The 21,792-nt window shown below is 46.8% G+C and overlaps 1 protein-coding gene across 1 annotated transcript; it reads right to left on the minus strand.

The window, feature by feature from the left end:
• Positions 1-534: 534 nt before the first annotated feature.
• Positions 535-20,678, minus strand: TNMD (tenomodulin). Its single transcript, XM_074963107.1, has 7 exons — positions 20,270-20,678; positions 19,987-20,121; positions 10,286-10,426; positions 8,725-8,826; positions 6,270-6,423; positions 3,354-3,526; positions 535-1,109 (listed from the first exon to the last, which is right to left on the minus strand). The coding sequence occupies exons 1-7, from the start codon at positions 20,315-20,317 to the stop codon at positions 900-902; spliced, it is 963 nt and encodes a 320-aa protein (XP_074819208.1). The 5' UTR covers positions 20,318-20,678; the 3' UTR covers positions 535-899.
• Positions 20,679-21,792: the final 1,114 nt, after the last annotated feature.

A 21,792-nucleotide genomic window follows, 5' to 3' on the forward strand; every position in this document is an offset into this window, starting at 1 on the left:
TGTGGCAGGCAGCAGATGCTTTGGAGGAAAGTGTACAGCCGCCATAGTGGATAAATATGCAGTAACCTGCATGTGGGGGCAGTTTTTTCCTTAGGAATGGAAGTGAAGACTACTGTGTTCAGCTGGAAAGGCAGGGGGAATGTGAGAAGGCAGAATGCAATTGCACAAGCAGGAAACTGGCCAGGACTTGTGAGAAGTGTCATGGGCTATTTTAATGACTACAAATGGGATACCTGTTCCAGTATCTCAGCCAGATGAAGGCATCTACCGCAGCCCCTAGCATCGCGCTGAGATGCTGACTCGGAGGGAAGAGTGCCAGCATGCGACCCCCGATCTCGCACAAACAGTGATATGGATACTGTGCTGTAACCCTCACTCGCCTTTGTATGACCGTAGCTAGCTGAGCCCAGCGAGGGACCTGCCACCTGAGCTCCACGTGTTAACTGGCTCTGGAGCTGCACAGTGAGCTCCCTTGTCAGACCCACTAAGCAGCACAGACTGAGTCTAAATGACTTTCCTTTGCAATTGCTCATAGAAAACGTTTATTGTTTGGCTCATTTCTTAGGACTAAACACAGATACAATCCTGTCCGTTCATCCTTTGCATGCTGTCCATGAACACTTCGCCGCAAGCAAGGGAACATTAGGCCGCACCGGCTCAGCAGGCGCTCAGATGCTGCAGGGACCGGCGCGGTATCGAACAGAATAGAACAGCAGGACAGGCGGGGCGCTCAGCCAGGAGTGGCTGGAGCATGCAGCAGGAATCAAGGAGTTAACAGCCTGCATTTTACAGGCTTGTAGTACAGGGAGGCTAGCTGAGCGGCAGCGTACAATAGGGTCCCTCTATACAGCCAGGGCATACATTGGTTATAGTTCCATTGCTTCAGCAGTTGTGTGGCCCTACACTCTCCCTAACATGCGTGCCACCCACCAGTTGCACGGCATGATGATTCTGCAGATAACCCTTCCTCCCTGGTAGCAGTAGGGGTATGGGTAATAGCCCAGCAGAGGCTCGCACACCCGCTGGCAATATCGGTTGGCGCGGCGACACTGAGCACAGCAGTAGCCTCGTTCATCCCACAAGGGGTGGAACTCAAGTCCGTTCTCCGTCTGGAAGAGAAAACAACCAGGAGAGGGTGGGAGGGAGAAAGTGCCGGGGGCAGAGCACAAACCTGGGGGCAGTTATGGGGAGCTGCTGCTGCGCCGCCAGGGTACTAGCCCCCACAAACGCTTGGGGGATGCTTATGCTGCCATAAATGCCGCCATCAGATGAACCCAGCACCTATACCACAGTCCAGTGGAGCACAGCCAGGCCCCAGGAGCAGCAGGGCTGGGAGGCCAAGCCAGATCTCTCCCAGCTCAGAGCTCAGCCCCTGGACACTCGTGATGGCATCTGACTAATCTGAACCCTGGACCTCACTTTCTGCTTGTCGGCTGGTGGTTCACCCCAGCCTCCTCCCATCCCTTTCCTTCCCAGTCCTCCTGTTGCCTCCAAGAGGAGGCCATGCTCCAAGAAGTGCTTCTGCCCCTTCTTTCCAATGGGCCTGCTGTGGGGAAGCAGCAGAGGGTACCAGGAGGGATAGCAGAGAAGCAGCAGGCTGGGGAAAGCCACTAAGTCCCTGACGATCCTGTGAGGAGAGGAGCAGAACCATTGGGAGCTTGGGAATGGGAAGAGAGGCAGAGCCATGAGGGACTGGGGAAGGGGGCAGAGTGTGGGTTGGGATGGTCATAGTACGTGAGTGACAAGGGGAAGAGGGCCCATTCAGTAGTGCTTAAATTCAGGGGAGGGGCTCTGAATATTGGGAGACCCCTGAGATCTGACAGCATTTCTGAGCAGTCTGCTGGCTGGCAATGGAACTAGTGTTGGGTCAGAGGTTCGGGGCAGCACCCCAAAGTTCGGATGCTAGATCTGAGCTAACCGAACCCCTCTGGACTAAAGCACTCATGGATTCCAGTGCCTGGAGCACAGCAGGAACAGCCTTTCCCCTGGTTCTCCAGGCAGGTGTAACCATGACAATCCGGGTTTTCTGAAGGTTCATTTTGGGCATGGTTCCAGGTTTGGATAGAGGTTTGAATTAGTTCTTATTTCATCTGGTTCTCTTTGGCCCTAGAAGGAACAGGACCCAAAGCAAGATGGACAGCTTGTCTTAGAAATGCTGCTGCTACATAGTCTGAGCACAAGACTGAGAGCCAGGGATTTCTCAGCTGCAATCCTGTCTCCAACTCGCTGGGCAAACCATTTAACTGCTCCGTGCCTCAGTTTCCCCAGCTGCAAAATGTGACTAATAATATTTCCCTCACTTATGGGGATGCAGTGAGGATTAATTAATACGTGTACAGCACTTTGATGCTATACATTGCTATATTGGTTTTGTTGTCCACACAAGATCCAGTGAGAATCTAGTAAAGTCACCCAGTGGTTACCTGAGTTATTCACCAGAACTGGGTAATTCTTGGGAAGAGGAGCAGGTGGTAATGCTTCTGCTGGGGGGATAGTCATAACATGGCTCCATAGAGGAGGGCATGAGCACAGCACACAATTAACAGAGTCAACGCGAACATTTGGAGGTGACTATTCTGGAATTTGAGTGGCCCACCAAGTCTTTGCATTGGTTGAAATTGCCGTTTGTAGTGCACCATTTTCTGTTGAGTTTGGTACTTCCTCACCCCTCATCACTAATATCTGAGCACTCTGCAGTCATGAATGGGTTTTAGCCTCACGGCATCCCTGGGAGGTAAGGAAGCATATCCTCATTGTAGAGCCAGGAAACTGAGGCACAAGTTGGTTACTGAACTCCCCAAAGGTCACACAGCGAGTCTGTGGTTGAGCCAGGTCTTCCGAGTCCCAGGCCAGTGCCCTGCCCGCTAGACCATGCTATCATAGATACTAAGGTCAGAAGGGACCATTAAGGTCAGACTAGATGATCATAATGGTCCCTTCTGACCTTAGTATCTATGAATCTGCCCTAGTTCTCCATAGGCAGGTCAAATGTGACATTACAACCAAAGAACCGTGGCCTCTCCTATTATGAAGAAGGATTGCAGCTGTTATGCTGTGCTATGAGTTAACCATGTTTTGGGGACACTATGGGCATTAGCTCAAACAAACCCCCTAATTGGCATGACCGTTTCACGCCATTCTAATGTCATCATCATTTATTGGGATTCTTGTTTTAATGCAGTGCTTTAATACCCTCTAAGGTGGCTAAGAGTCACATGTCAGGGGCAGACAGAGGTCAGAAAAAGGTGATCACGTAGGCCAGATGATGTAGCTTGAGAGTGTTCCTGCTGTTGAAGTTCAGCCTGAGAGTGAAATATTGACAGTTGCCCAATAATTATTCCCCAAGGACTCACATAGTCATTTACGGGAAGATCCTCTTCAGTTAGCTGCCGGGCCCGGCGTTTGGTTCCTGGCCTTGCATCCTTATCCACATGGTGCTCATTCTGTCTTTCAGCCCCGTCTTGTTTGGTCACAAGGAACTGGACATCATCTTCCCCTCCATCTTCAAAGTCATGCAGCTCAGGAGCTAAGAGGAACAGTGGAAACAATCATTACAAACAACTGTCCTGGAGAGATTGCAGGGACAAAAGTTGCAGGTGGCGTGCTCACCTCTAGCATAATATGGCACAAGGCCCCGCTAAACCAAAAACAGCATTAAACCACGCCCAACATTGTAAGAACGTTGGGTCAGAGCAATGGTCCATTGAGCCCAGTGTCCTGTCTTCTGACTGGTGCCTGATGCTTCAGAGGGAGTGGACAGAACAGGGCAATTTATCGAGTGATCCATCCACTGTTGTCCAGTCCCAGCATCTGGTAGTCAGAGGCCTAGAGACACCCAGGGCATGGGGTTGTGTTCCTGACCATCTTGGCTAATAGCCGTTGATGGACCTATCTTCTATGAATATATCTAATTCTTTTTTTTAACCCAGTTATACTTTTGACCTTCACAACATCCCCTGGCAATGAGTTCCACACGTTGACTGTGCATTGGGTGAAGAATTACTTCCCTATGTACATCCGGCTCTCTGTGCACAACACATGGACAGCTCCACGTTATACAAACTGGAAAGCTAGCAAAAAAAATGCCTGCAGTGTTGCTGTGAGAAGGAGCAGGGGGAGAACTTTGTCTCCAGCGAAAAGGGGTTCATTTCAACTCACCTTCCCCCTTCCTTTGCACCGGTGTTTGGAAGAAGGGCTGTAAATTGACTCTCGTTATAGTGTGTATGGCAACACCCATTTTTTCATGTTCTCTGTGTGTGTATATATATCTTCCTACTGTATTTTCCACTGCATGCGTCTGATGAAGTAGGTTCTGGCCCACGAAAGCTTATGCTCAAATAAATGTGTTAGTCTCTAAGGTGCCACAAGGACTCCTTGTTCTTTTAGGAAAGAGAGAGAGGCAAATGCTAGGGAAGAGAAGGCTCCACACCTGGGGTCACAGAACGTGCTGACTGCACCTGGGTGTTGTCTGCTGAGCCATCCCACTAGCTTACAGTTATTCTGGAGGATGCTGCAGGTGTGTGCGTGGAGAGAAGAGCGTTATATAGTCACGGGCCTTAATGGAATCAGACACTGGCCCATGGCACAGGGCGTCTGGTCTGCCAGCCCTTACAAACTGATATATTTTCAAAGCAAGTCACAGGAGATCCTGCCCATGGACAGGTTCTGTTGGGCACAAATGCAGATCTCTCTGATTTGACATTGTTCCTTCACAGTCCCACAATGGCACCAGCCTGTCTTGTGGGTGACACCCACAAGAGGCTTAATCATGCAGGGTGCCCCCTTGCAGAATGTTCAGCCAGTCAGAATTTGGTCAGTGCTTTTATCATTAGCACTCTACATGCTGCAGGCAGCTGGCACGTGGGCAGAGGCAGTGGAAGCTGCTTTGACTGGGGCTGGGGAAGAGGAGAGTCAGGGGCAGCAGGAGGACATCCGGGTGGGCGTTCTGCATTGGGAGCAGAGGGAGGTGGGGGCAGCGGGGCAGAGGAAGGACAGTTGGGGTATCGGGGTAGGAGGGGAGCAGGGTGGGGGAGAGGCAGTCGGGGTGTCAGGGATAGGAGGGGAGCACGGTGGATGGTTTGCATGGGGGAGGGGCAGTCAGGGTGTCGGGTAGGAGGGGAGCGGGAGGGGGAGTCTGCATGGGGGGAGGGGCAGTCCAGTGTCAGGGATAGGAGGGGAGCAGGGTGGGTGCTCTGCACAGGGGGAGGGGCAGTCAGGGTGTTGGGTAGGAGGGGATTGGGGTGGGTGGTTTGCATGGGGTGAGGGGCAGTTGGGGTGTCAGGGATAAGAGGGGAGCGGGATGCGGGATCTGCATAGGGGGAATTACTGAAACTTGGCCTGATCACCCTGCTTCCCACCTGCTCCCCAATGCCATGGCAGCCTCTCCAGCCCCAAGGGTCGTGCTCTCCCCTCCTTCCCCAGCAGCCGCGGAGCCCAGCCTCGCCTGAGCACATCAAACAACTTGCTTGTGGCAGAGGCGGAAACGTAAATCATCCCCTCGAAGTTTCCATTGCGGGGGCCTTGTCCCCCCAAGCGCACTTTGGTTCCACCACCCCTGCCTGAGGGTGGAGTTCTGGTGAAAGCAGGAGACTCCAACTATCTGATCCTCCACTTTAACTGAGCTTCACAACAGAGCAGTTGTCTTTCTAACTGACCTCCACACTCTTGACAGTTATTACTCCGAACACAACAGTCACAGTTCTCTTTTCAATAATACAACAGTATTTGCCGTTACTCTAGTACCTGTCATCACAGGCTCTCGACACTGCTTTAGAAAGGTAAGTGTTGTTGTTATCACCACTTTACGGATGGGGAAAGAGACACCAAGCGGCTAAGTAACTTGCCTGAGGTCACGCAGTGAATCAGTGACAGAATTTAGTTGTCTTTGTTTCCATTCATCTGTTCTAGACACTGTTGACTTCCTTTCAGGTGCCAAAGAAATGTTTCTCTTTATTCCTGTGACAGAGGGCAGGCTGATTGAGGGCTGATAATGAAGGACAGATTGACTTTTTGCAGGGAAAAAGCCTAGCTAGTTATATTACATGGGTTGTTTTCTCGTGGTAGTAGTAAAGGATCTGTCCACATTCATTTCTCTGATTTATAACTCCACTTTGGAAACTTGTTCTGGGCCAGCTTGCAGCATACAAGATTTCAGAGAGAAAGATGGGAACTGTTCATTTGACTGCAAAGCTGTTCCCGGAGATGCGGGTTGGTTAACACATGACATCTCTTGTGGGAGTCTGCAGGAGTGAGGGAAAAGGCAATTTTACCTGTGATCAGAGTTGGGTGGATCCAGTGTATGGTCACATTTTTGCAGATGTCAAAAATTTTGGAGCTCTTTAGGAATTCTTTGTTGTCAATAGGTTTTTCCTCTGGAATCCAGATCATGGATTGCTCAAAGTAGGTTGTCATCACTTCATCTCCCTGAAAGAAGAATGAGGTGTCACCTTGGTGTGCTGGCATAGACCCTACCACCTTCCATGGCTTCTACCCCTCCTCAGATTCCTTTGCTAAAGACATGACTTGTTAAAACAGTGCAAAACATACACTCCCTGTTTTTAAAGCTCCATGGATTTTGCCTTACAGGTTTAGGGCCCCAGTTCTGACCTCTAGCCCTGGTGTACACTTAAAGTTATGACCAACTGAGCTGAGTTGCTCAGGAGTGTGAAAAATTCACACCCCTGAGTGCCATAGTTAAACTGACCTAACCCCCAGCGTAGATGCTGGAAGAATTCTTCCATCAACCTACCTATTGCCGCTTGGGGTGGTGGATTACCTACATCTCCAGAAAACCCCCTTCCGTCAATGCAGGAAGCGTCTACACTACAGCTGCGTAGCTGTAGCATGTGTACTGCAGACATGGCCCCATGGAGTAAGCCCCACTGATTTTAATGGAGTTACTCTTGGTTTACACCTGTGGACGTGACAGCAGAATAATCAGGGACGTTGTCTCTTTCTATGCCTCCTGCCGTTCCTTTGCTTATCTGAGGGCTTGCCTATGCCACGAATGCTTTGCCAGCATAGCTCTGTCGGCTAGGGGATGTGGTTTTTTTCACACTCCTAGCCAACAGAACTAAGCCTAACACTAGTTCTCCTGTCTTTCCAGTCACTTAGTGGGTATGTCTACGCTGCGGTCAGAGGTGAAACTGCAGCACATGTAGACATACCCGAGCTAGCCTGGAGGTAGCTTGCTCCAATGATACTAGCAGTAAAGCTGGGGCAGTATGGGTTAGCCACTCCATGCCCAGGGTCCCAGATGGGCTCGTACAACCCATGCTACCGCTTGTGCTGCTGCAGATCCACTGTTGTTGTTATTAGAACTTGGTAGATCAAAGCTGACTTGGGTATGTCTACGTGTGTTGCAGTCACATCACACCTCTGACTGCAGTGTAGACGTACCCAGTCTTGCTTCAAGAGCCTTCTCCTCTGCAACTACTGCCATTTGGAACAGCCTTCTGTATTCCTTGATTCATCAATTCTCCAACTCCTTTCAAATCTCAGATTAAAACATCTCCTTTCTCCCTTGTTCATTCCTCTTAAATTCTCTCTCCTTCTGTTACTGATTTTGTGGTCAAGCACTTTCATTTATTCCTCACAAGATGCCTTTGCACAACTGTTTTCTGTCATTTATACCAGATGTGTCTCCTATTACATTATTCTGTACTGTATTTTGGCATGCAGATTTTATGAACGAGGCTATAGAAAAGAGTATTGCATTGGATTGCACCAAGCTATTTACTAAATGCCCACATGTATGCAGAATGCTGGCATGCTATTTATTATTTACCATTGCTAAACTACACCAAAACCCATCACAACAGCCCTCAAAGGGGCTAAGCTCCCCTTCAGATTTTGATCTGCTTTAACCACCATCTATTTATTATTGGGATATTGGGTGGAGGAGAGAAATGATTGCTGATCAGAGTATCCAAGTGTGTGCTTTTCTTAGCTATGCAGCCATGCACAGAAAGAAATTACTAGATCTTAAATCTTAGTTTATCACACTGGGTTTTCCCTTTCTCTTCGCTAACCTGGGAAATGCTGTTTTGGTAAAGATTAAAAAATCATAGTTATTTGATGACCCAAAAGCTCTACTAGATTCTCACGAAATATCCAAAGAATCTGTGATTGAAAACTCAAAGGGAGAATGCCACCCAGAATTTAGGCCCTGATTCAGGAAAGCCCTTCTGCACATGTGTAATTTTAAGCACATGATTAAATTCTGTTGGCTACAATGGGATTTAAGTACATCCGTAAGTACTTTCCTGAATCAGAGCCTTACTGATTCACTGTTGCCTAAATGTGGCTGCTCTTGTTATTTAATGACCTGCCTAGTGCTCTGTGAGAGAATTATGCAAAGATCTTTCTGGGAGAACTCATTAGACTGACTGCTAGCATCTGCTAATCCTGAGCTGCCGTGTGGCCTTTTAACTACAACAGGATTATTGTTCTTGATTCTTGGTATTGTACTGATTGGATTTTGTCTGTCTTCTGTCTGATCCTGTCTCTTTGAATTGTCGTTTTTACCAACAATCCTCTGAAACAGGATAATTTTATGAAACCATCGCAACGCTCATTCTTCCATAATAGCAAACTGTCAGTAAAGGACGGAGCAGATGGAATTCCAATGAGAACATGCTCTGATTCCTAGATGAAACTAGCAAAGTCAGCTTCACATGGGGTGGTTTATGCAGATTTTTATTTTATTTTATTTTATTTACATACCTCAGGTTCCTGTATCTCAGCCTCCATAGTTTCAGGTATTACTTTAATCTGAGTTTTGATGAAGCATTTTTGAAGTCCTCCAAAAAAGATGCCGGTTATTCCCTAAAAGCAACAACAGCCAGGCAAGTGATATGTGAAAGTTTAAATAGCAGCACAAGGAGAATCTCACTGGATCACAGTTTAGTTATGTTTTTTGTTAGTTTTTGTGCAAACTCTCTTCAGCAATGGTGTTAAGATGTACTAAAAAGATCTCCTAAAGGGTTTGGAGAATGGTGCTATTTACAAATAGCTAAAGGAAGGGATTAATAAAACGTGATCCTGATACCCATTTCTTTGTAACTATCACATGCTTTAGTCATCACAAATAAATGAATAAAGTATAATCTGGCCATTCTGAATATATGAATCTTCAGCCTTTAACTCTTGCTAGATGATTAGATGAAGATTTCAGGACATGTCACTGAACGGAGTATTTCCCTAGGAATTATAATTAGGTTTCATATTGATCTTATTATCTTGTCATGAGGTTTTAATGCTCTCCTGACAGACAAACATGCCATTTTTTTGTAGATTTACTACAGTCACATTCATTTGCAAGGATACATCCAATGACTAGATCTTGTTTTCATGGAACATCACCATCCCCACAGTGAAGAGCTCCAGTATTAAATGCCCCTGAGAGTGAATGGGAGAATAGCATCTTTCCTTATGAAGGATCTCCAGAGTATGCTGTGGAGCGGCATCACTCACTCAGCCAATGAAATGGGGCTAACTCGAGCAGTATTACACAACAGCTTTTAGGACTTGATCTCCCTGAGTCCTAATCCAACAAAGATTTTAAGCACATTAGCTTCTGTGAAGTCAAGCTTGCATAGGGTAAGTGAACACTAACTCTGCAATGGAACTGCAGAGGGAATTCAAAAGGGTGGAACAATAGGACTAAGAATTTGGATAGGGTGTGATAGTTAATATATGGGAGAGCATGGTCTAGTGGTTAAAGTACAGGCAGAAGTGGGAATCAGAAGACCTGGATTATATTTCTGGCTTTGCCACTGATATGCGAGGCAGTGTTGGACAAGTCACTTAACCTGTCTATGCCTCAGTTTTCCTATTTGTCTAATGGGGGTAATTGTATTTACCTCTGGGGGTTATTATTCAGTTATTGCAAAATACTTGGAGATCCTCAGCGAAAATTCTCTAGCTCCCAACTCTTATTTGTGGAGGTGTCCTATCCAACTATTTGTCCAGTCTTATCCTTATTTAACATAAGAGAACTGATTAGAGAAGAAAATACCCGGTGTGAAGTGGCTTCAGCATAGATAGCAGTAAGTTTTCCCCCTCCACACTGGGTGTCTTTGCTGTGACTATGAACAGTGGTGCCAGTTATGATATTGACACTTTCCTACAAGAAACTGGACTGAAACCGCAGGCCCCTGAAAACCCATCTGATGGTAATAATGCCCTTAAATCACTCCCTGAGGGCTTACAGATAAAACCGCCACTGTGTCATGACCATCTGGTTGCCTCGTTGTAGAAGGTTTAGAAAAACGGGCATACTTACATTTTTAAAGTCATGTATTTCTAAAATTTCCTCACTGCCATTACCAGATCTGAATGTCTCTGTTCTGGTTAGAGGATCTATCTCCATCAGAATCTTCTTTTTCTCCCCATGGCTAAAGAACGTGTGCTGCAGATCATATATCTGGGAGGACAAGAAATATATGCAGAGGCAGTCAGGTCCATCCCAATGTTTTATTTTTTGTTGATTTAGCAATTAAAAAAAACCCTCTGTTGTGTTACACTGGTTTTGTACCACAATTTCTGCAGATGGTTATAAAAGTTCGTAAGCACCAATGCCAAAGGGCCAGAGCTTTGGAGCAGGGGTTATCTCTGCTTTCAAGTATCTACTGGTTGCTTTTACAGCTGCTCTGCTCACCTTGGGCTCAATCCTACACTCCACTCCCAGAAAAACCGAAGATAGATAGATGGCCTTTAACATGAGCCAGGATCGTGACCCTCAGGCCATTCATGTATTAGTAATGGGTGTACTTCAAAAGTAATCATCCCACAAAGTGTTGACCCGGGTTTTGGTTTGGCCCAATACACAGATAAAGATTACTTGCAAAAACTGAATCCAGATCTGGATTTCAAGCTCTCCAAAGTTACTAGGAACTGCCAGAACTGACTAGTCTAGTGTCCTTTAACTCACAATAGGCCAGAACCTGCTGCTTTGGAGAAAGGTGCAAATGGACAATTTAGAATAACTTATCCAGAGGGAAAGTTTCTCACTAACTCCCTTAGTTAGCAGTTGGCTCGTGTCTGAAGGGTTTATATCTCTTATTTTGTAAATTTTATCTCATGTAAGAGTGGATGTTTTCATTTTTTGTATCAGTGTATGATTGTATTTTTAACCTGCTAAGCTCTTGGCTTCAGTAGGATCTTGTGGCAGTGAGTTTCACAGGTCAACTCTGCGCTGTTCGAGAGAGAAATTTAGTGTAGTAGTTTTAAATCTGCAGCCTTTTAATTTGATTGAATGTTACTCTGTTCTTGTATAATGAGAGGGGTGAAACAGGAGTTCACGAAATAGCCTTTTCATTCTGTCACGCACCTTCAGTCAGAGGCATCTCGCTCTAGAATGTACCTTTTTCCAACACAGCTGGAATCAGGTGACCTGCAGGCACCTGGCAAGGCCTAGTTATTCTCCTGGGCCTCTGAGAAGATGGGTAAGTCAGGTAAGTAGATTAATGGGAGGGGAATGATGAAGGTTAATGGGCTGGGTGGGTGAGGAAGGACTTGTTGATATTGGTTCTGTTTGCTGTTGCTGCACACGTATTTTATATAATGATGCTGTGGGACAGGCAGATTTTATCTATAGCTAAAGTAATTCCAGGGTGTCCCCACTGGCTCCTGGTGTAACGCTAGATTCATTATTCACTCCAGTCCCCACTAGGGGACTCCCTACACCTTCTAGAACTCTGTTTCCACTAGCACAGGCCTGGTCTACACCAGAAAATAAAGTTGGCTTAACTACATCGCTCAGGGGTGTGAAAAATCCAGACCCCTGAGCAGTATAGTTAAGCTGACCTAACACTCAGTGTAGACAGTGCTAGGTGGATGGACAAATTCTTCTGTTGACCTCGCTAGTGCCTCTCGTGGAGGTGGATTACCTACGCCAATAGGTGAACCCCTCACGTGGGGGTAGGTCGTGTCTACACTGAAGCGCTACAGTGGTGCAGCACTTGCAATTTGAATGTAGACAAGCCCAACATTCTTTACCTGATGTTGACTGTTCAGGTGCTGGTGTAGACAAGTCTAACCCGTTCTCAACTCTATGCCACAATAGCCTACTCCTGGCTGACAATGGGTGTGCTAATGTAGACAGGGTTTAGGAGCTGGGATAAAACCTCATCTTCCCACACACTTTTCCACTTCAGTCCTCTCACTCTCAAGGCAGTGGTGGATTAAGGGATGATTTAGCAAACTGGCCAGTCCAGGCCCTGTGCTCCCAAGGGGACTCCATCCCCCTGGCACAACTGAGGTTGCACACAGAGAGAACCTGTGGCTCACCTGTGCCTCAAGTCCTGCATCATGCAGATTGAATAAGACTTGCGACAGCTTCCTCCAGGGCCCATTGACACCAATGCTGTATCAATCAGAGGGGGCACTGCCAATGCCAAGCAACAGGAGATGCTCCTCCCCAACCCTTGGGCTCAGCTCTGTGCTAGGAAGGTTCCCTCTCGTGTGGGCCCAGAAGCAGGAGTTCAGTAGCCTCTTTCCCCCCTGACCAACTGTTAAAGCTGAGCCCTTCCACTGCAGACAGCAGACTGTTAAATAGCAGCAAATGCCTTGTGACCGGCCATGGAGGTAGGCAGGGACCCTTTCACTCTGGCTGGTGGCGGGACCACAGCTAGGGTGACCAGATGTCCCGATTTTATAGGGACAGTCCCAATTTTGGGGGCTTTTTCTTATATAGGCACCTATTACCGCCCGCCCCCTGTCCCGATTTTTCACACTTGCTATCTGGTCACCCTAACCACAGCTGCCTGCCCTGAGTGTAGGGATTTGCAGAACAGCAGGGCTGGGCCAGATCATTTCATCCTCTCTCTCCGCTTACCTCCCTCCCTTACCCACAGCATGCTGGGATGGAGGTTCAGCTACCCCTGAAAATGAGGGAGGTGCAGTGCTATACAGGAAGGACAGACTGGAGAGGGGGTGAGTCTGGGGGAAGGGGTCAGAGTAGAAAGATCTCTAGGAAGAAGGCCAGAGCTGAGACTCCTTCCTTCTCCTCAGAAGGTGCCTGAAGCTGGCTATACCTTAGCCCTTTGCCTTGGACTCGCCTATAGCCAGTCCCACCTTACCCCATTACTTTAGCTGAGGGAAGCCCTGCTCTGTGTGTGCTTGGCCTTTACAGGGGCGGGGTGTCCTTTTCATCTTGTTCCTTTTTAAATGGTGTGTAAGCTCCATCCAAGCCTGCAGAATCCTTGCCAGCTCCTGTTGTGTCTGTCTGTCCTCTGTCCAGCCATAAGGAAGACGATGAAACACTGGCACTGTGGGAATGGAATCTTAGGCGGAGATGTCATGGTGGTGATCCCATAGCTAAGGGTGTGCACTAGATAATGGGGTACAAGAATCTTAATAAGTAGGGCCAATGACATGCGTGAGGTTTGGAGGAATGGGCACTGTACTATTGTCCCTTTGGTCAAGCAGTTAGCCAATACTGGGGCCTTGTGGGTTTGTTTCCGCCAGAAGGAGAAATGGATGATATGCATCAGGTATGTTCTGTGGTGCAATCCTATTTATTTACAGAGCACATGCTCTCAGTTCTGTGGCCCTGAACATATCAGGAGAAAACTGCAGCAGGCAGTTGCCTTTCTCACAATTTTCAAGCCTGTCCTGTGCCCCAAGGAGCTCCGTCTCTGCTCTCTTTCTGAGCCATGCTCACCACTGCATCTCTGGCTGTGTCTGCTGGCTTCTTGCCTCTCACACAAAAGCAACCCCCTAGCCCTTGGGTTTGCAGTTAGTCCTGTGGAAACCCCACAGCCCACTTGGGCAGTCATATCTATTGTCTCCAGTTATCACTCCATATAAAGGGGCTTAATTGCTCTTTCCTTTTAGCCTGAAAGAAGGGTGTAGAAAGGTCTGTGATGGTCTATAGAAGGCAGTTATGAACACCTTCCAGCATAACCATATGTTACATGCCTTGCACCCTCCCTGTGCTGAAATGGGCGAACAGAGAGTTAATAAAAAGAAAAGGAGGACTTGTGGCACCTTAGAGACTAACAAATTTATTTGAGCATAAGCTTTCGTGAGCTATAGCTCACCTCATCGGACATGTATCTCTGATACAATCTGTATTACTCTTCACAGGTACCTGCTTGCTGCTGTTGCCAGCTTTTGGCAGCCCTCTTGTCTCTGTTGTTGTCTGACTCTTAAGGGCTGAATAGTAGAAGATGCTATTTGAAGCATACAAATGATCCTCCTGGAGCAGTTAAAGCAGGTGAGTTGTCTTCGAGATTCTCCTTCAAGGATAAAACAGTGTCTCTCTAAAGAGAGTCCTCAAGCAAAGCACACAGAAACCCCTGAAGAGCCAAGAGGGGAAAAGACAGTACTCCTGGTGCCTGGACGCAATCTGTTCTCTAATTCAGCATCAAGGTGGAGGGCTGCATGGTTTGGGGAGGCAAACGTTCCTCTTATCCCTGCAGAAAGCCCTTCTAGAGCAGGTCAGTGGCACAGGGAGTGTGGGGTGGAATCCGAGGAGCTTTCACTGCTGCCCCTGCGGAATGTCCTCTCTGGATAAAAGTAGCACTTGCGTCTCCAGGGCTGCTGTTACAGGTGCCTTTCTGGAGCTCTCTATCCTTTCTTATGAATGACCGAAAGCTGGCTCAGGGGTCTGGTGGGGGGCTGCACAGCTCCTCCCCCACAGACTGACAAGTTGCAGCCAGTCTCCACCACCCTGTGGCTGGCCAGTGGCCTGTATGAAGTGAGATTGGAGGGTCTCCATCCAATTCCCAGGAGAAACGTGTCCACACACAGCTGGGAGGATCTGGCATCCTGTTGGCATTTTCAGCAGAGGCCAAAGACTGGGTGGGGATGAAGGGAGCTTGCACTGGGTTGTACTCATTCTGTGGATAAACAGAAGCTTGTGTCTCCAGGGCTATCAAAGGAACAATCTTCATGGAGCCAAATCCTAAGCCCGGGCAGCCTGACTGTGCGGAGAGGCAGGAAAAGGGCTTTTATTAATAACAACACCTAACTCTTATATTGTGCTTTTTGTCTGTAGGGTCAAAGCCCTTTACAAAGGTAGTCAGTACCATTATTGCCATTTTACATATGGGGAAACTGAGGCACAAGGCAGTTAAAATGACCTGCCCAAGGTCACCCAGGCAATCAGTGGCAGAGCAGGGAATAGAACCCAGCTATCCTCAGTCCCAGTCCAATGCTCCAACCACACTGCCTCTCACTTTAAAAATTAAAATGCATTAAGAATGTTCGGTGTCTCCCTGACAATCATGAGCATCTCTCGATAGCTAGATTCAGAATTTTGTAAAATATACCCGCTGTTAGATTTTACTGTATGGAAAAATTAGGTTAAAGGCTAGAAAATGTTGGAGTGCTGCCTGCTCAGAGAGACAAAATACGGGCTGTGCTTTAAATCATCCACGAAAGAATCTGAAACCATACTGTATACTTACTTTAGAATCCCCTTCCGTTTCAGGGGAATGATTTTTCCTGTGAGTTTGGCCAAGTAACCCATTCGGAGGCTTGGCTTCGCTGCACATTATTTGGAGAGTTGTGAAATTTTTAGTTGGGCTAAAGAGATACTGATAGTTTTGAGTCATCTCAGAATTTGTATGCGGAACCAGCTCTCCGCACTGTGTTAATCATTTCGGTTTGTTATCTTGTCATCTTTGTTTTGTCCATGTAATGCTACTAAATGGCCGGTTCAGGTTATTTCAGTGTTAATGTATGATGGTGGAGTGCATGGCTCCAAAGGAAAATTGCAAAGGGGAAAATTGGTTTGTTGCTACTTTTTACTTCTTAAAGTCCCATGAAGAGACTCAGAAGGGCTTTTTTTTTTTTTCAGATGGGTTTTGTTACTCTTGATTTTTTTTTTTTTAACATTAGAAATTTAACCCTTGCATACCCTGATTTTCCAGGAAGACTTGATGGACTGCTGGAGAAAGAGTTGTCTCGTGAGATCACTAGCGACTGGAATCAGAGCAGTTGAGAGGAGAAAGGATGTTTGGTCAGGTTGTTTAAATCTGCTTTGCTTTTGTTAACACACGTTACTTCAACATCTACCAAATCATTGGGAAAAAAAATCTTTCTTTGCAAAAGATAAAAAAAATGCATCCCCCTTCAATTGAGGACTAGTCTCAAGTCCTCCAGCAAACTCAAAATCAAGAGCTGATATTTCTAACATTAAAATAACCCAAACAAGTAGGAAACTCCCCCCAAACTTTTCCGGCTTTCATTTTACATTACAATGAAGCCCAAAGGGCACACACACAACATTCCTTTTCTTTGCTGGCCACTTCTGTTTTAATAATTAAAAGACCGGGGTCTTTTGTCTTTCCTGCTAGAAATGTTTTATTTTTGACTCTCCACTGTAATGTTAAATGGCTCCTCCTGAGCACTTTGTAATTTCCTTATTTTTTATTATTTAGTCTCCTAGATGTTTGTAAGGAATATTTCCATCCCTGGCGGCTTGGCCCTTTATGCATTTGGGTAACATTGCACCCTTACTTTTGCTTTACCCCTGCCTCTCTGTGCAGCGGTAGCTGTGAGATACAGTAGTGATGTTTATGTTGTGCAGTCCATCCCCCGTAAGCTTTCATTTAAGCGTGGTGAAGACCTTTCCTGAAAGGGTTAACAGCTTGTGCTCCCATTGTGTGGCTGGCAAGCTTTGTGTAACTAGAGGAACAGTAGAGAGACTGTGAGGTCCCAGCAGCAGCTTGGAGATGTGTGTGTGGCTTTTATTTCTTTTTGATGATAAGAAAATAAACTTTCAGGAAGTGGGACACTTCCTATCTGAATAGAACGATCACACTTGGGGCCTGGACTGTTTGACAGTTTAAAAGTGCATTGTGCTTTGAAAAAATGGTCTTCACACTGTAAAGCTAGGTGTGTTTAAAGGGGAGTCTCTTTCTTGACCAATGCCTTTTGGATCTGTGGAGAGACCAGGTGGGTGAGGTAATATCTTTTATTGGACCTGTGTCAGCCAGACCCATCCCTGTAGAGAGAGAGCTGCACTGGGCACGCATCTACAGGGATGGGGCCTCTAGTACCACGACACATGTAGGTCTATTGTTCTCCAGGCCTTTACGAGATTAACGGAGTCCTTTCTGCACTTCACCGAACTGTCACATCTAAGCCACTGGAAATCAGTGTCAGGATGAGGTTAATCTATTGCTGCTGGGGCTTGACCTGGAGCCTCTTGCACTCCAAATCAGTTGCTATGTCAGGAACTTTGGTGAGTGACGTGATTGAAGTCCTCATCCTCTCCTTCGTCTGCTAGACAAAGGGCCGATTCACTGTTGCCCTTGGGCCCCTCTGGGCCTAGGACAGGTGTAAGTTGGGTTGCCATCTTGCCGCAGCGCCGAGTGTGTGGGGTGGCTGTGACCAGGGTGGAGGCAAGTTGTGGGTAGGGCAGGAGAGGAAGGAGGTAGATTTGGTGGTGGGAGGGGACATGGCTGGGGAAGACTAGTACCTTGGTGATTATGCACCTCTGCAAAGCCCCACAAAGGCTCCTGAAATATGGGCACAAATTAGGACAATCCTTGGGGCAGCCCTAGCTTGCAGCAGGGAGTGGCCCCTGACTAAGGGTGGTGCAACCTGCCCCCTCTATATCTCTCCTGGAGTCTGTGTCACAATGAGTTCATAGTGCTCTTTGCTACGGCAATTGTTGGCTGACTAGGCCAGGGTCCCTTTCACTGCCCACTGCTAGCTAGGTAGCTCCCTGGAGGTCAGCATAGCAGCCGAGGCTAGCTCTTCCCGAGCTCAGACAATTCGATGGCGTTCGAGGTATGATCCACATGTCCCCAGGCAGGAGCTCTGTGCCCAAACAAATGCTGTCATAGCAGGACTCTCAGCCGTACTCGGTTACAAACCTACTGCTTGGCAATGGGCTTATGGCCGCAGATGATTGGAATGAAAATATCTCTACCAGATGTCAGCTCTGAATCACAGCAGCTTATTTTAAACAGATGTAGTCAAGTAAAGTAACAGAGGCAAGACCAGGCTTCCAGGCAGCCCCAGAGCTGACACAAGCATTGCAAGTGCCCACACATGCAGCACCAGAGCCAGATCACAAGAGTTCCTCCCATCAAGCCCCTTGCATCCCCCGACTGAACCTCCTCTCACCACCCCTTACTGCGCAGAGTGAAATTCAGCCCTGCACAGCGGGTGCGAGGCCTGTGTAGGTACCACTGCAATCCCCCTTCAGCCCTGGGGCAAGGACTGAAGGGCGGCTCAAGCAGTGCCTAGGTCTTGCACAGGCCCTCTGTGCTGAGGTGAATCTTGCCCACAGGGTGAGTCTGAGAGAGTTGGGCTTCTAGCCCATGACCCCAGGTTTCTCACATTGTGCTCAAGACAGCAGCTCCTGATAGCTGGTTCAGCGAGCTCCAACCCCAGGCTGTCTGTACTGGGACTTTATCTGCAAACAGAATCCTGGTGGGAGGGGGCAAAAGGACAGGGGAAGGCAAGGACCAGGCACAAAGTGTGCTTGTTGGTGCCGAGGTCCATGTTCTTGCTTCAGGGTTTACATTCCTTGCTAGGTGTTTACGTGGGTTGTGATAAGTGGTGTCTTTTCAACGTCTGAGGTCAGGACTTGTACCTGGCAGACAGACCCCTCTCAGTGGGACACATGACACCCATCTGCTTGTGGTTCCAAGTGTGAGTCCGGCTTTCGGTGTGAGTGAGCCCGGGGAGCAGTCTTGCAAGCTATGGTACCTATCCAATTTTGAGAGAATGACTAATATAGAAACTCCTCCCCACAAGGGGGCAAGGATAAAGCACAAGCAGCTTGTTGGCTTAGAGGTGAGCAATCTTGCTTAAGATGTGAGAGGCCTGAATCGGGGCCATAGACTTGCTAGAATAAAAAGAAGGACTTCCCCTTACTGTAAATCTTAATGCCCATCAAACATGTTGCAATTCTCCTTCAAAGAGGTGTCTAATGCACACATATAATAACATTCCTGCCTCTATAGTTTTGTATTTTGCATATTGTAAAACTAATAAAAGTATTATTAAAAAATTATAAGATCTGCAGTCTTTGTGCTTCAGGGTATAAACTGGTCACCATCTGGGGTCCTCCATGAAGCAGATCTTCATCTAAAGCACCTGGCATTGGCCACTGTTGTAGACAGGATAATGGACTCTATGGACCACAGAGACCTGTGATGGTGTGTTAGTTGTTATGCTCCTAACTGGTGGGGTAGGAAGATGGTGCGGGAGGAGGTTCAGGTTTGGAGGGGAAGGTAGCCAGCCTATCACATGTAGATTGGCTCCAAAATACATGCCTTTCTAATCGCTGCTATTTGAATATCTCATCAAACAGGAAATATGTGTCTAAGGATAATGATCCTATAAAAGTGGAATTCCCCCAAGGAACCAAGAAATATTGAGGTAGTGGAGTCAGCAGAGTTACACTTTGGCCCTTGATGTGGTTTTATTTCAATCTACCTTGTGCTACTCTAGATATGCACAATGGGGATAAGAGGACTACAGGCTGAGGAACTGAAAATAAATGAACACAATCCAGTTAGCAGAAACTCCTCTGAAAGCAAGTCTGTCTCATTGTCCCTTAACATTGCAAACACATTAAAGTAAGAAATATAAATCATGACAATCAATCATTCTGGATTCCAGCTTCCTCTCCTCTTTATGTGATGGCATAATGACTTTTCCACCAGTTTATGGTAAGATAATTGAAACAAAATGGAAAATAGTTTTGTACTTGTCATAAAATTTGCTGCTGGTGAAATAAAGTAATTTTAACTCTTTATAGCTGAGATCCCATTTGGTGCAATTATTAATTATGAAAATATTCCACTAAAAACACTAAAGGCTAGATCTGAATAATGAAAAGTAAAAGGTCAGCATGAATATTCTGTAGTGTAAGAAATGTTTATCACAATATTGTATGGATTTTTAGAGTGAGCAGTTAGCAGTATTGATAGATGTAATATTGTAGAAAGATTGCTTGATCTCACTGTGTAGAATTGACACACTAAAATACTGGATCAGTGAATATTTACTTACTTTTTTAGGTGACGGGTTCCAGAAATATTTGACACCAAAAAATATCAGAATAAGAAAAATCACCAGTACGCAGAAGAGCAATCCACAGATCTTGTATCTTTTGCAGATCTTCTTTCTTGTCTTAGATGCTTCTGCCTAATTAATTACAAAACAGCAATATCCAGTGGTCTGCTTATCATTCCAAGGAGTGTTGAATACACATATATATCAGACAGCTATTATGCTCTAGGTAATAAATATCACATGGGAAATTCTACAATGGTAAAGAAAATCATTAACTTACATCTAGAAAGCGACAGACCTCGGGGCTCTCCTGAGAATTCTTTTCCATGGTCTCGAAGTAAAATTTCCTTCTCTCTCTGTGTGTGTAGAGAGGTTGGAGAAACCACTGCTGAGGTGGAGTTACAAATGATCAGGACTGCACATGCCAGTGAGGAGAAACTCTGTGCTACAATGACTCCAATATGTCATGCTGAAGTCTGCTTTACTACAGGAGTCTATAATGCACCAGTCAAAGTGTGTATATGTGTGTGGGTGCCTATTGCATCTGTGCTGGTGTTGAGGTGTACGGGGTGCAAGTGATTGCCCTGTGGGTTGGGAAAGTGACTGAGGGTGAGCTATAGTACAACAGCTTTCACTCTGTACCTACAGAGGCAGTGGATAAGCATTTTATACGCTTACTAAAACTGGGCAGCCAAAGAGTTCTGCCCTATCACCCCCCCCCGTCTTTCTCCCTTTGTTTCACCTTTCCAGCTGTGCCTCACATCAGCTTTTTCAGTAAATCTAATGTTGCCCCTCCCACCCCGTTCTAACTGTCTCCCTCCTGACACCTGGGTCTTCTGTGAGCTGCTTAACTAGACCAGTCAGGGCCAGCCGGTGGGGTTCTGGATCAGAGCTGGCGGTGAGGTACCGTAGCCCTTGCTAGCTGCATGTGTGTTTATTAAGGGCACTTCAGAAGCAGCCCCTTGGTCCTTTGCTGCGGCTGTGGAGCTGGGAGATGAAATGGGGGTGCCCTCGCTGATATCTGGTTGCCGGTTGCTTTGGAGCTCCCCAGTGGAATGACTACAGCGTCTAGGACACTAGAGTAGCACTCTGCCCCTCCTGGATCCTTTGTCTGGAAGCACTAGGTCAAATTCAACTCTGGTGTAAATAAACGGAGCTCCATTGACTTTAAAGGGCATCTGCTTCGACTAGGCACTGAATGCTGAACTGTAATGCAAACATGAAAATGGAGGTAAGCCTGGCAAAATGCACCAATGGCCCCACTCCCCCCAAGTCCCCCAGCTTCGGGGCATTCAGTATAGAAACAAGTTTTAACTACCTTTTTTTGAAGTCGTATCTTCCTCTGTGAAATCTTCTTGACACATCCTGGTTCTCAGAATGTGGCCCAGCATGTGACCTCACGTACCCCACCAGACCTATTGAATCCGCGCTTGGTGTGATCTCACAGCAGGATGCATTCTGGGATATCATCAGTGAAGCAGGAGGTGCCAAGACGCTTCCGCAGGGAAGGAATAATTTTAAAAAGTTTGTTAAAACACATGTCCGCTGTGCTTTTAACTCATTGTAGTGTTGTTGTTCACCTTTCTGCCCATGCAAGGGGTGTGAGTGGCTAATAATGCCTGAATGCAGAGGCTGGAGAGAGATCCGTCCTGGAGACCACACTTGGGCTCCTGCAATATCTCTCTTTATTCAGAAGCTACTTTGCAAAGGTCTGAGTACAAAGCACTCAAGGCACCAATTAGTCTTACATATACTACAATACATACATAGTCTTCAGCAGGGAGGGAGCACAGGACTTTCAGC

The sequence above is a fragment of the Natator depressus genome, chromosome 9, assembly GCF_965152275.1.
Source record: "Natator depressus isolate rNatDep1 chromosome 9, rNatDep2.hap1, whole genome shotgun sequence".
Taxonomy (NCBI): Eukaryota; Metazoa; Chordata; order Testudines; family Cheloniidae; genus Natator; species Natator depressus.

Coding starts and splice junctions, on each gene's coding strand:
- TNMD (XM_074963107.1), bottom strand. CDS start 20,317: ATGGAAAAGAATTCTCAGGAGAGCCCCGAGGTCTGTCGCTTTCTAGAT. Junction 8,827..10,285: donor AAATACATGACTTTAAAAAT/GTAAGTATGCCC, acceptor TGTTGCTTTTAG/GGAATAACCGGCATCTTTTT. Junction 6,424..8,724: donor CTGAGATACAGGAACCTGAG/GTATGTAAATAA, acceptor TTCTTCTTTCAG/GGAGATGAAGTGATGACAAC.